General features: G+C 32.9%; 1 protein-coding gene across 1 annotated transcript in view; it reads left to right on the top strand.

Annotated features, from left to right (window-relative positions):
• The window catches only part of LRP1B (LDL receptor related protein 1B), a 1,653,662-nt gene that overhangs the window by 810,294 nt on the left and 828,079 nt on the right, over nucleotides 1–15,289 (top strand). Inside the window, exon 7 of the mRNA XM_006921044.1 lies at nucleotides 10,016–10,178. Coding sequence (XP_006921106.1) covers nucleotides 10,016–10,178 — 163 coding nt within the window. The remainder of the gene's footprint in view (nucleotides 1–10,015; nucleotides 10,179–15,289) is intronic.

Raw genomic sequence — 15,289 nt, 5'->3', positions numbered from 1 at the left:
CCCCCAGTGTTTTGGTATTTGGAGATGCGGTCTTTGAAAAGTAATTAAGTTTAGGTACGGTAACGAGAGTAGAGGCCCCATGTAAGGAATTGATACCCTTATAAAAAGCGAGGTAACTGAAGATCTCTCTCTCTTCCATGTGAGGACACAGAAAGAAGTTATGTGTTTGAACCAGGAAGAGAGCCCTCACTGAGAGAATCTTGATCTAGAACATTCTAGTCTCCAGAGCTGTGGGAAATATATATTTGTGTTTAAGACACCCAGTCTATAGTACTTTATTATAACAGCTTAAGCTAAGACAGGACAGTCTCTTTCATTTATTCTAAAACTAGAAGTACTTTTATTTTCTAATGTATCCCTCTATATTGCCATGGGAAAATCTTTTCTTACTTAGAGGATAAGAATAAGAGCCTCAAAGTTACATGACTCTGAGAGTCATAAAATGATAGAGGAAAAGACAAAAAAGAGCTCTAGAGAATCAGGAGCAGTAAGGTTGTAGATGTCAAGGTATGGCAGTTTTAATGCAAAAATGAATGTGGTGATATTTTATTAGTACGACATTTTGCGTGTGTGTATGTATAGATATATATATATGTATAGATATATATATGTGTATATATATGTATGTGTATGTGTGTGTGTGTGTGTGTGTGTGTGTGTGTGTGTGTATAAAACCTTTTCTTTATTATTCTTCCTTATTCTCTCAGGCTCACAAGTTGTTAATATTCTTTCACACTGTTATATAGCATTGTTGTCCTTCACATTATTGTTATTACCTGGGTACTTAACTCATTTGCGTAAATTGCTATCTGCCTAATTGCGCTTTCAGAAAATTATTCATACATATTAAATTATATAGATCCTTGTTATACACAACTTTCCTAGGTAAAAAATAGTGACTCGACAAATTTGAGCTTATAGGTAAAATCAAGAAAAATATTGCAATTGATTAAAGAGCTAAGGAGCTGTGATCTCAGATGACTCCTACACTGATTTAGAGGTGAGAGCACAGATTTTAGACAAGATATTCTTAAGTAAAGTCAATTGCGAATAGAACAGCAGTATTATTTCTGAAATATTTACTTGGCATTCACCATGGACTAAACACAATTCTAGGCTTTGGGAATATAGCAGAGAGTTAGACATACAGAATCCCTGCTCATATGGAGTTTATATTATAGTGTGGTGAGATAGTGAACTAATAAATAAGTCGTAAATTTCAATCAATTGTGAATGACACAAAGAAAATAAAATTAGGATGTTGGTATTGACTGGTGGGATGAGTCACTTTTTCTGGGGTGGGGGTGAGGGGCAGAGACATGAGGAGGTGTTTAATATTGACTTGTCAGGAGGGGCCATCCTGAGAATCTGACAATGGAATGAACACCTTAACAAAATGAGAGCACAGCTATGCATATTCAAATACTCTTTTGTCATGAAGATCTAGTACAGTTGTCCTAAGGTTAAAGCTTTCTTTGAAGGTTAAAAAAAAATTAAGGAGGCCAGTACGACCAAAGTAGAATGAGAAAGGTAAATAGATATAAAGTAAAACAGTGGTTTAGAAGCCTTGTAAGCTATGTAAAAGACTGGATTTTATGCTAAGTGTGGTGCAAAGTCATTGGAGATTTTAAGGAGAGGAGTGGTAATTTGGAAAATAAGAATACAGACTCAAGATTTAGAGTAAAACCTGTTGTTTATTAAAACTGTGTGGGAGAAACAATAACACAAATGAATTTGGAAGCCCACTACATCTCATTTTCTGGGTGTTGTTCATGGCAAAATGTTAAAAAGAGAACTATTTCATAAAGTTCTGACTTAAAATTGAGATAAAGTTAAGCAAACTTAAATACTTATGAAAATCTGATAATGTACATTGAAAGTATTTGTGCAGGAGAGTAAATTCCTAATCTATGAGTTCATTAAGACTTTATTCACTAGCAATCAACTGTAACGTGAATCTCAGACTATAGAGAGTACTGTTTTCTTCTTTTGTGTCACAATATAATTTGTGCTTTATAATGATTACTGTAGGTGCTCTGTGAAGACAGTAACAGTAGATCTAGAAGGGGAGTAGAGAGACCATTTAAGAAGCTACTGCCACCAGCAGGGGAGAGAAAATAGTGTCTTGACCAGGAAGAGTAATAGCAGAGATGAGAAGCGCATAGTTTCAAGTGAAGGTCTTATAGTATCCTGATAGATTTAATATGGGGTGAGGTGAGGGGAAGCATGGAATAAAAATTTAATGAAGAATGAATCCATTTGAGTTATGGGTCAAATAAGAATGTAAAGTTTTGCCTAGTGGGAAAAAGGCACCTTTGTAAGCTATTTTTTGCTGAAAAGAGAGAAAAACTCTGGAATCTTTTCTAAATGCATCCACTATAGGAAATAAGATTAGCTTGTAGCTTGCGTTAAAGGAGAAAGTTGACAAAAGAAATATAGTGAGTATATGCCATGTAACCTCACCATTGCTCTGATACTCTTTGAAGCCATATCTCTCCTGGAACTTCAAGATATTACTAACTGGTCACCTGCTTTCAGATTTATCTCTTTCTATCCACATAGCAGTCAGAATGATCTTTTTAAAATGATAAACAGATGTCTAACTTCTCTGCTTAAAACTGTCCACAGAGACTTTCTGCTAAACACTGCAGATCGATCAAAATTATTTGTGTTCTTTTTTAGAAGTTCACTGTAAATATAGTAAAGAAATACCTTTAATTGTATTAACCCAAAAACACAAAAAGAAAGAGAGAAGAGACAAAGTATATGAGATAATTTGGATAATAAAGAGCAGATAAATGATAAATTTATTAGGTTTAATATTTCTTTGCTGAGTGCAAATGGGGTGCCAAGATGAAGAACCACAGAAAAGCTAAGAAATAAAGAATCTGAACACCTCTGAAGATGGAGATATAAGATAAGGCTAGTAATAAGAGGATTAAGAACTTGTTTTTAGAATAGCAAGACTATTAGATTTCCCATAGCCAAGAATAACTTATCTTCATTAGCAGAAAATAGGATCTTTGATTTCTGAAGCAGTTAAACAATAAGTATCTGGTCTGATAAAAGGAGCCCCAAGATCATCGCTATGGAGCAAGCCAAGTACGGATTGGCAGGAAGTAGGAAGGATATCAAAAGCCAAAAGAAGAAATTAATAAATTACTGTTTTCTTTTTTTTCCATTTAGGGAAGAGTTTTAGAGTTCTTTTATAGAATTATGCAATAATGAATTACATAACAAAGAAAAAAAGAAAAAGTCAAATCTTTAAAAAAGTGGTTCATGGAAGGATGTATAATCATATTAAAATACTTTCTTCACCTGCCAACAAAATATTATATAGCCATAATTATATAAACATCGAATGTTAATTTAACTAAAAATTAATATCCTGGTAAGATGATGGGAGAGAAAGTATGAATGTATATATGTGTATAGAAGAGTATTAGAATTAAATCCTAATCTTGTATATTAAAAAGTCAGTAGATTATGCATATAAATTAAAAACTTTAAAATTGTAGTAGAAACATGTTACATAGAATTATGAAAGTAAATACAATTGAAATAGCTAAAACAATTAGAAGAAAATACAGAGAGGTGGAGTGGATACTGCTGTTTTTCACTCTAAGCCTTGATGAAATGTTTGATTTTTAAAATCATGTACATTTACTGTATGATAAAAATAAAAATTTCATTTAAGACAAAGTGATCTCCGGTTTTACAATGCAATTATTATAAAAACCATCAATTTACTGTAGTTTACATACCCCTGCCAATATCTGGTACTTCATCTCTTCATTTATCTATATTTTAGCTATGATATGGCTCCCCCAAACGTCCTCCTCATTTTTAGAATATCCCAATCTTATTTTGCTTGGTAGACCCTGTCCCCCAATCTCTACATGGTTAACATCTTGTTATTCTGTGCTCAGTCCAAATATCATCCTTCTCAGGATACCTCCTGTGACCATTACTCCTGTAAGTTATTACTCTGTTTTATTTTCTTCATAACACTAATACTATCTGACTATTGTTCTTGATAAGGGGCTCATATAAGAGATGCAGATCTTGATTATGGCCAAATGAATTTGTTTCAGCATTGAACCACACTTTGCAAAATTAGAGTAGAAAGTTTCAAGATGTTATCTTTAAATTTTCCAGAATTCATTTATACACATTTATGGAATATCCTCTGTGTTTAAGCATTAAGCTTCACTACAGGTAATTTAAGGGAACCAAAATAGTCAATGGAATAGACTAGTTCAGTTGTAAGTCTAAAAATGACATTCAAGTTATGGAAAGCTAATGAAGTCTAGCTTCAAAAGCTACAGAAATTTGAAGATATTCAAAACTCTAATTCAGAAAGATATGTGTATTCATTCCTATGTTCATTGCAGCATTATTTACAGTAGCCAAGATATGGCAGCAACTTAAGTGTCCATCAATAGACAAAGAAGTGGTATATATATACAACAGACTATTATTCAGCCATGAAAAAGAACAAAATCTTACCTTTCGCAACAACATGGATAGCTCTAGAGGGTATTACGTTTAGTGAAATAAGTCAAACAGAGGACAGATACTGAATCATTTCACTTATGTGTGGAATCTAAATAAATAAATAAATAAATGAACAAGTAAAACAGAAACAAACTCATAGATACAAAGAACATTGTAATGATTGCCAGACGGGAGGGAGGTTGGAAGATAGGTGAAAAAGGGAAAGGGAGTAAGAAGTACAAATTGGTAGTTACAAATACTCATGGGTATGTAAAATATAACATAAGTAATACAGTCAATATTGTAATAACTATGTATGGCATCAGATGGATACTAGACTTATCAGGGTGATCACTCTGTAAGATATATAAATGTCTAATTACTATGTTGTACACCTGAAACTGATATAATATTGTATGCCGGATGTAATTGAAAAATAGATTGAAAAAATAGGTAATATTCACTCTATAAAAGAAATAATAAAAGCTACAGGGATTTGACTACTGTATTAGTTATCTATTGTTATATAACAAGTTACCCCAAAACTTAGTGACTTAAAAACAGCAAACATCTATTATCTTATACTTTCCGTGGATCAGAAATTCAGGAGTTGTTTAGTTGGGTGGTTGTCCCAGGGTTTCTCATGAGGTTGTAATGAAGATGTTAGCCAGGACTTCAGGTATCCAGCAGCAGCTTAATTGGAGCTAGAAAACTGGCTTCCAAGCCCATTCTTGTGACTGTTGGCAATAGGTGCTCTGTTCCTTGTGACTTGGGCCTTTTTGCAGAATTGCTTGAGTATCTTCATAGTACAGCAGGTGGCTTCCACCAGAATGAGTAATCTAGAGAGAGAGAGAGAGAGCAAAATAGAAGTTATAATACCTTTTATGACTTACCCTTGGAAACCACACTGTTGTTTTTATCACATTCTATTTAGTACAATGAAGTCACAAAACTTTAGCCCACATTCAAGAGGAGAATTAAGATCTACATCTAGAAAGGAAGAGTATCAAAAATTTTGGTAGCATATTTAAAAATTATCACAACTACTGAGCGTCTATTTTAGCATAAATTAACTTATTTGTTCTATTATCTGGTACTGTGCCATCTTCTACTACCTAAATATTATAAGCAGTCATAAAGCTTAAACTAAAGGGCAGTCTTTTAGTTCTCTCTGGGAGGCAAATAGTATTTGTGGAAAACCTACTATATGTTATTATACTGGATTCTTAATGTAGTCTGATTTAATTCTCTGACCACCTTGTAAACTGAATATTATGTTTATTTAATATAAGAACAGTGGTGTTTACAGATATTAGTAATTTTCTCAATAACATACTTCTATGTAAGGTGAGGCCAAAATATATAATACACAGTGTTTGCTTTGCTTTGGTGTAATCACACTAGTAGCTTTTGATCCAATTTGGCTGCAAACAGGTTTTGCTTAATATATAAAATGGTTTCTAATTTGAAAAAATTAGTTTAGGATATTTAAAAAATGGAAGACTTCACATGAAATCTAGAAATTTGTATTTTGGTGGTCTTGGAAACAATGAAGCATTTCTATATCAAAACAAGCAGCTGAGTTTGTGCTCGCCTTTTCAGGTAGATACATATTTTCAGATTATCACCTAGGTTTGCATCATAGTTCTCTCTTACCAAGCTTTACCTACTTATGTTATTTTCTAATCTTTGCATTCATTTAAATCTTATATCTCTGGCTGGCTGAACACATAGCAAATAATTAAGGACGAAATTAATTGCTAAAATTTGTTAATTTATAATTTTTAAAAGGTTAAAAATATGACATACAAATATGTAGTGAACATGTGCTAAAGAGTCATTTAACTCGTTCATGAGAGTACCAGCAGGATGGTAAGTTTGGTTCAAAGGAGTACAAAAGAGACTGAAATATCTACAATCAATAAATTAAAAATATGCTGATTTAAGATTATAAAGTTAGATGTAAAACTAGTTAATGTACTGGATAATAAACTGGTATTATTTTTACTACCTGATGGACATCATTTTCATCTCTATTGGACAAAAAATATTTGAAATTTATCAATATATAAATTAATATCAGAATTTATAGAGACTGGGACCTAATCAATATTAAATTGTAAGTTAAACAAAAGTATGTCCCCTAGAAGAATTAACTAACCCTTGAGGGGTCCTGTTAGACAATGGTCCAGTATGACATTCATTAAAAGGACATGCAACATTTCTTTCATATGTCTTTTTCTTAGCAAGATTTTGGCTTGTATTTTAAATAATTTTGTGTCATGGATCGCTTTATTAAATAATATTGGAGCAGGTATATTATTTTGCCAGAGCTGTCATAACAAAATACCACAGACTGAGTGGCTTAAACAATAGAAATTCATTTTCTCACAGTTTTGAAGACTGGAAGGCCAAGATCAAAGTGCCAGCAGAATTGGACTCCTCTGAGGTTTCTCTCCTTGGTTCACAGATGCCTTTTCCTCTGTGTGCAGTCATTCCCGGTGTCTCTCTCTGTGTGTCCTAATCTCCTCTTTTCATAAGGACACCAGTCATATTGGATTGGGGCCTACCCTAATAACCTTATTTTAATAGTTTCTTTAAAGACTTTATCTCCAGATACAGTCACATTCTGAAGTACTGAGGGTTAAAACTTCAACATGTGAAAACAATTCAGTCCATGGCACTAATTATATATTTTAGCAAGTTAAAAATGTTTAAGTTCCACATTCACCAACTCTAGTAATTAATTACTTGCTTTACAACACAATGAAAATTTTGATGTAACATTTTGTTCAATTATAATTTATTGTAAGATTTTGTATTTTTTGTTCTTTTTACTTTTCCTATGAATTTTTTGATTAATTTCTGAGTACACCTTTAAGTTGTTAGACATAATAAGTATTGGGTTTTAGAAACTGTTAATGTTTACTTATATTTGTGTAATACTTTACAAGTTTCAAAATACTTTTAATATTTCTATTATATTTTAAAATTTTACCAGTATTAATATTTTATAACTATGAGCAGAAAAGTACCTTTGCTTTTGGCAATTAAGAATTTCTGAGGGACCATAATAAGATCCATTTCAAAAGAACAGTAAGGCTGAAATCCCAGTGACTTTCAGTTGAAGAGTAAAATATAAGCTAACTAGACAACATGATAACAAGAACATATTTAACAATAAAGTAATAAAGATCTTACTAAAATTTTAGCTTTTTTGGTAATGCGATGTCATAAAATGATTGCAGTTATCGTCAGCAACTTCCTATGAACTTTGTTATATATCAGCAAAATGAAAATAAAATACTGAATCTGTTGTCTAGAAAATTCATCTATCTCCTAAAATGTTCAAATCGTTTTAGCCAAATATACTTACTTGTCTGTCTGTCTGTCTATCTATCTATCTATCTATCTATCTATCTATCTATCTATCTACCTACATACCTACCTACCTCCTACCTATGATTGGCTTGCTGACTTGAATTCTAATTGCCTCAAATCTTCAATCAATAAAAGTTACATTAAAATCAGATAGAAACTACTAATATAAGAAAAGGAAACAAAACCAATTCCCACAATTACTAAATGTGTGGCTAATTATTAGGTTCTTTTGTGAGAACTTATTGCTTCAAACTTGGATGGTTGTTAACAATACCGATTGTTTCAATAGCAGAGAATCTTTCTGTAACATACAGAGTTGAAAGAAGGTGTGAATGCTGTCAAACAGCTCTTTTGTCTGAAATTGCAATCACAGACTAAACCAACTGTATGCCTAACATGAAGGATGGGTCATTGAATGGACTCTGGCATATAATTTATCTGAATCCAACGTATTTAAAATGACATTTGAAACAATGGGTTCTGTGCTCTGCATAATACAATAATACAAAAAGAATAAAAAACAAAACAAAGCTATATTTACAGATTTCTAGAGGCAGAGAAATAGTTCAGATTTTTAAAAATCCTAGTTGCTGAACTGGTTGAAAATAATTTTCATGTGATTTGTGGACCATTTAGATGTTTATACTTCCATAAAGACTGTGTAGTTTAGAATGAACCTGTAATTGATAGCTTGAAAATGTGTATCCAGTTAATGCAATATCTACTTTATCCTTGACCTTGTAAGGCATGATAGAAATTTCCACAAAGTTGCTACTTTCTCTATTTTGCTTTGACAATATAGCATCATGAATGATAATGATGGCACATGCATCTATCTATATTAGTCTTTCTGTTGAGAGCATATCATTCACTGAAGCAGCATGCTACTAAGAACATATTTTGAAGCATAGAGTAGGAAGAATGTTTAGGTTCAGATTGCAGAAGGAAATTTCTTACTCAATGAAACATAGATCCATAGTAAGGTTGAACAAAGAGATATCAAAGAATAATTTCCATAGATAAAAACATGAGGGCCATAAAATATAGAAATGAATAGGACCAGAAATGTATGTATTTATGGCATTATTGAGAGAAACAGACCAATGTCGCTGATCTAAGCACATAAGTGGAATTTGATATTTCTTATTTAAAAGAATGTTTAAATAAGATTCGTTGGTTAGGTATAAAAATGGTTAATGGAATGGGTAATAAAACCATAATCTTTGCAATTATCCTTTCTACCAGATAAATATCTACAAAATTAGCATGCAATTTCACAGTGTATAGATCTAATCAAATAGAAACTATTAAAGTCAAACACGTACATTCTTCTAGAACTGCACTATCCATAATAGCCAATAGCTATCTACACTTTTATAATTTAAATTCGAATTAACTAAAAAGAAGTACAGTAAAGATTCAGTTTTCCAGTCACACTAGCCACATTTTAAGTTCTCACTAGACACATTTGGCGAGTGGTTACTTTATCGAACAGCATAGGAATAGAATATTTTCATCATCACAGAAAGTACTATTAAACATCACTCTTCTAGAGAATTAATTAACTTTGAGCAGACCTGTTTTATTTTTTACAATGCCTACATATGCCATTGAAAGAACATATCACCCTGCCTTTTGCCTTATTTCCCAGTTTTGAATACATTTTGTAAACAAAGAGATCTTACAGATGTTTTCCACCTTCTCTGCCCCTCTTTTTTGTAACAGAAACAGATCTGAAAATAAGGATTTTCTTTAAGTTCAAATTTTTTTTTTACTTTTTTTCCTACTAAAGAGTTTAGGTGTGTCTTTGAACCAGTTATGCCTATTGGAATGAATGAAGTATTTCAAGCAAATGCAAAACCTAGGAGAAAGATTTTATTGTAAATACCTAGATTTCATGATTTAGAAACTCTTTGTCCATTTGTCTTGGTCATTCTCAGTCCTTAGATGGCAAGAAGAAAAGTATCAAAAAGTAGTCATTATTTTATAGAATAATTAAGTCACTTATTTTGTCACAAAGCTACCTATACTTTTGAAAAGTCCTCTGTGACAATTTGGGCAGACTTGTGTACTTGTGTACTTGTCGGCTTATGATACTTGATCTATAATTCAACAATTTTGTGTGTGTGTTTTTCAGATGTGCAACACATGGCGATTGACTGGCTCACCAGAAATCTCTATTTTGTGGACCATATCAGTGACCGAATTTTTGTTTGTAACTACAATGGTTCTGTATGTGTCACCCTGATTGATCTGGAGCTTCATAATCCTAAGGCAATAGCAGTAGATCCAATAGCAGGGTAAGACATTCCTTTTTACAATATTAGATCTGAAATAATTTTCATTAAGAAAAAGATGGGAGTCTGATGAAAGTTGTGGAATATAAGACTACAGGCTCTCTAGCTCTCGCTCGCTCTCTCCCACACACACACCCTCCCTCCCTCTCGCTTCCCTCCCTCCCTTCTTCTCCCTCTCTCCCTTCTCCTTCCCTTCTTCTCTCTGTTACCTACCACTGGGGTGACGTGAAATCCTGCGTAACCCGAGTGACATGGGGGTGGCAGTCAGATAGTGTTGCGTGGTGTCCCTAGGTTCTTCCTTGCCAAGGCAGCAAAGAATTACAGGTAGGCAAGATTGATAAAAAGTTAAGATTTATTGAAAGTACATTTTAGAAGGAGATGGGCCATGCTAAGGAAGGCTGAAGCACTGTGGAATTTGGGAGATGAACAGATAAGATGGAGTACACCCCAAGGGAGGAGAAGGTTTTCAGCAAAGAGAGCTGTAACAACCCAGAAATGAGAAGGGTCTATTTATATTTGGGCCAGGTTGGGAGGTCCTGGATGATCCATATGTGAGATCACTTTGACTGACAGTTGGCTGCTATATAACCTTTTGCCTACGGTGCATGTGCTTACCCGGAATTCAGTCTATTAAAATTAGGTTCTTGAACTTCTAGGCATAGTCATGGTATTATAATGATGGTATAATGAGGCTGAGGTTGTGGGCAAGTTAGGGTAGTACTTTCTGCGCATGCGTTTGTGGCTGGTTTAGCCAGCAGCTTTAATGGTCTTTGTGATCTAGGATTTGGGGTAATTTACAACCCTAAAAGGGAGATGTTTCTGGAAGGCTCTTAAGGAAGGTCTTCAGGGGAAATTTTTATGGTTACAGAGCTGGACCTTCGCTCCTGTTGCTCATGCCTGACTACCTAACATCTTTTTCTCTTTCTCTTTCTCATATATTCTCTCTCTCTCTCTCTCTCTCTCTCTCTCTCTTCTCTCTCTCTCTCTCTCTCTCTCTCTCTCAGTGGCATGGGGGTGGTAGTCACATAGTGCTGTGTGGTGTCCCCAGGTTCTTCCTTGCTAAGGCCTGCGAGAATTACAGGTTGGCAAAATTGAGAAAAAGTTAAGATTTATTGAAAGTACATTTTAGAAAGAGATGGGCTAATATTAGATCTGAAATAATTTTCATTAAGAGATATATATATATGTATATATATATATATATATATAGAGAGAGAGAGAGAGACAGAGAGAGAGAGACAGAGAGAGAGAGAGAGAGAGATTGATTGATTGATTTTTAACTACTGCATTGTAAGAAAAGAAAAAGGGTATAATTTACCATGCATTAATACATCAATACATGCAAGCCTAACCTACAACACAAACAACCCATCACCTTCCCAAGAATTGCTTTGGAGTCACCAGAAAAGAGACTCAGAATAGTTTTAGGTTAAAGAGAGGAGACTTAAGTTACTTAACAGTGGAACTTGTAGTTAGTAAACTTCAAAACAGTACTTAAAAGATATACTACTAATAGATTTACTTCCAACACAACTCTTAGTTTTTATAAAAGGGACATAATACATGTTCAAGGGTACTACTAAAACATTATGGTTACCTTGTCAGTTGAGATTTTTTTTCTCTAACTACTGATAATGTGAACAGAATATTAATGAGTTACTGAATTCTTCACCAGACTTTATTTTCTCCTTTTTTTTTTTTTTTTGACTTTCCAATTTTACAAGGCACTTTATTGGTTAAAAAAAGATTTTTATCTGAGCTTCTTTTAGCTAGTCTCATTAATCTTTTAAAATATTTCACAGTTTATCAAAATTAGTCATAGATGTTTAAATTCCCATCAACTTTGTTCATATGATCAGGAAATCAATATAGGAATTTTGCTTTAATTTTACAAATGCTATGGTATTATTAGAAGAGGAGGGGCAAAAAATGTATAAAATTCTATAAATTCAGTTCTTTCACTAATCAGTATTAGTTATACCCTCAAATTAATGACATAGTGTACAACTTTAATTGGAAGAGTTGTTGTTTTTTCAGATGTAAGTTGTAGCAAAGATTTGAAAACTAAAATTTATCCTTGTTATTGTTTTAATCATCCCCAGGCAGTTCAGGCTGAAATGTCTAATGGAACATATTCTAAACTGCCATAAGCCTCCATTCAGTGAATGGAGAAATATTTACTGAAGAAACAGCTGTCATCCATATGTGGACTTTTGTCACTCTTTACTTAAAGTCTGATTGAATATTAAGATGCATCATCACAATGGTTCTGATTTTGACAAGAACAGCTTGCACATAAGAACTTTGCTAGGAAGGCTGTGTAATATAATTCTTGAATGTAGCTCTATTTGTATTTGCAGCAGATGGTTACTTGACTCAATCTAACTTCAGTGATGCTTCAAGAGACATTAGTAAAAGAAGTTGTATTTAAACTGATTTGTTTGGGTTGTTGTATAAGGGTAGTAAGAAAGAATTGGAAATTTACAAATGTGCTAACAACATTCTTTTGGCATTCTGTTTGGAAATGTATTTGCTTGCTTGTTTTCTCCTGCATGTGCTAACTGGATTTCAGATTAGCCTTTAAATAGTCTTGTCTGTCAAAGTGTTAGAAGGTGAAGCTATTGTGTTTCGCTTCTCATACCACTACTTTTATCTTTCCTTATTCTTGAAAAACAAAGATCCAGAGACTCTTTTTAAATAAAACTGACAATCTGAAATATATATGTAAACAACATCTCCCTTTCTGAATAGCGATATATTTTATGCTCCCGTTTCCTATTTCTCCCTGTCATTACATGAAAGAATCATATTTTGTCATTTTTGTCAAATGAATTAGGAATAGAAACCCCCCACATTGTTTGCATTTATTCTATCCTGGATTCCTTTGGGCCTAGTAACTTTTTAAATATAATTTTTTCATGAATCATTTATCATAGTAAGTTCTTTGAAATTTTTTGTTTCAGTTGGCTCTGTCTCTAGCACAGCTTTTCAATCATAAATTGTAGAAAGCCTGTTTGTAATAAAATGCTTTCAAATATATTCAACTTTTCTGTTAATATCAAGAATGTGGCTAGGATTAATGTGATGCTGTCTAAGGAAAAGACAGTAGGTTTTTCCTTTTACTTCAAATTTCGGGCCTGCTGAAGAGTAATTTAAATATTTGAGGTGAGGACAGTTCTGTATGACTTGCTAAAGGGGAAGTGTACCATCAATGAGATTTCTCCTACCTCTTCCTAATTACATGGGGTGATATATCTGAAGTTATAATGTCTGTTATAACTTCAGTTGGAAAACATCAGGAGGTATTAAAGTCTGACCTGACTCTTACAGCTTGACCTTAACAAGTATGGAAATAGAGGGATATTTCTCTTACCTCCTCAATGTTACTTTGAAAAAAATATCATTTTCTTGTTTATATTTTAACTTCACTTTTCTCAATCCCCTGTTCCCTTTTTAGCTAAGGATTATTACATTATTATCACTATTATCTCTTTCAAAATAAAAATTTTTTATTGATGTTCTCCATGGTTGAATATAGATTACTGATTTTCTCTGGAATCTGCATATAATGTGAAGCAGGCTCTTATCCAGAAGTGACAGGAAGAGATTACTTATAAACCTTGTTCATTCTCTTGCTTTCTGATATGTTTACATTGACTTGTTAAATCAGCCTCTTTTTCTAGAGATTTCTTGAGATTTTCTTCTTTCTTTCAAATTTTAGCAATGCTCTTCCAGTGGTTTCTTGAAATTTCCAAACTTTTTTTTATAAAGTCATCAAAATTGGGAAGTAGCATAGAGATCATAATCTAACCAACATAAAAATGAAAAATAATATTTTAAAAAGCAGTGATTATCAGGGCTCTGCTTGTTTAATGGTTAAGAGCTTGATGCTGGAGTTGCTCTTCCTGAGGTCAAATTCTGGCTCCACCATTACTAGCTGTGTAAGTTTTGATGCCTCTTCGTATCTTGTTTTCTTATCTTAAAAATATAGATAATGCTACTACTACCCTAAAGTGCTGTTATTAGGATTAAATAAAGTCGGACACATAAAGCACTTTAATGCTTTCTGAGTTGTAGAGTATGTGAAGCTCTCTTTTTAATGTTACCTCAAAAATAACTACTAAAAATTTCTAACACTTATGGTACCATTAAATGAACAGTGTTGAGACCAATATCCCATCCCATTAAAGATGATTTTTTCCTTTCCAGCTCCATTCTCTTTCTACTACAAACTCTCTTAACATGGTTTATTTTATTTAGACTAAAACTATTATATAATAAAGTACTGAGAAAGAGGAGACATGAAGAAAAAAAAGTGGATATAACCTGGGAATAAAGATTAAGTATATATAGGATATTGGTGGAAAAAAATTCAGAGTAACTGTAATATTGGGAAAGTATCAGAGGAAATGTTATTTTAATATTTAATTTTGTGCAATATGTTTTTGGATTACCTTTAAGTTTCTTTCAAAAGGTAAAGATGAGAATAAATTTTCTTCAGAGTTACCTTTGTCAGTTAAATTGTATTTTTGAATATGACATTGTTTTAATAATAAACCATGTAATAGTTGAGTTTAATGAGGTTGTAACTGAGGACAGGAGTGGAGCTAGATTACACTTTTGTTTCAAAGGTATGGCATTGAGCTTCTTATTAAAACCATCACATTAAACTTGAAAAAAGAATTCATTTCAAATTGTTGAAACGATATTGAAAAAAGGATCAATTAATAAGCATGATGATTATTAGAAAGACAGCATAAAATTAAGAGATAATTTAGTGGTGGTTGGAATTAAAAATTTGGGAAAGGTATACTTTTGGGCACAGGGTATCATGGATAGAACCCAAACTCCATAAAAGATGGCTAAATTGAGGGCTAGGGAAAATCTCCCATGTCATGTGAAACAGCAGAAATTAAATATTTTTCAAATATAATATACACAATTTTTGTATGGAGGATGGACTTCTGACTTGTAGAGAATGAATGACCGTGACTGTAAGATTTATGTGTGAATATATGACTCCGTGTCAGGATTGAGGAGAAAGTATGTTGTCTTTGTTCTCTACAAGAGCAGGCCATCTGCCAGGAGGCAGAAGAGTGAAGCTTAATTCTCAG

The sequence above is a fragment of the Pteropus alecto genome, unplaced genomic scaffold, assembly GCF_000325575.1.
Source record: "Pteropus alecto unplaced genomic scaffold, ASM32557v1 scaffold3, whole genome shotgun sequence".
Classification (NCBI taxonomy): domain Eukaryota; kingdom Metazoa; phylum Chordata; class Mammalia; order Chiroptera; family Pteropodidae; genus Pteropus; species Pteropus alecto.
This window is presented reverse-complemented; position numbering and strand designations above follow the sequence as displayed.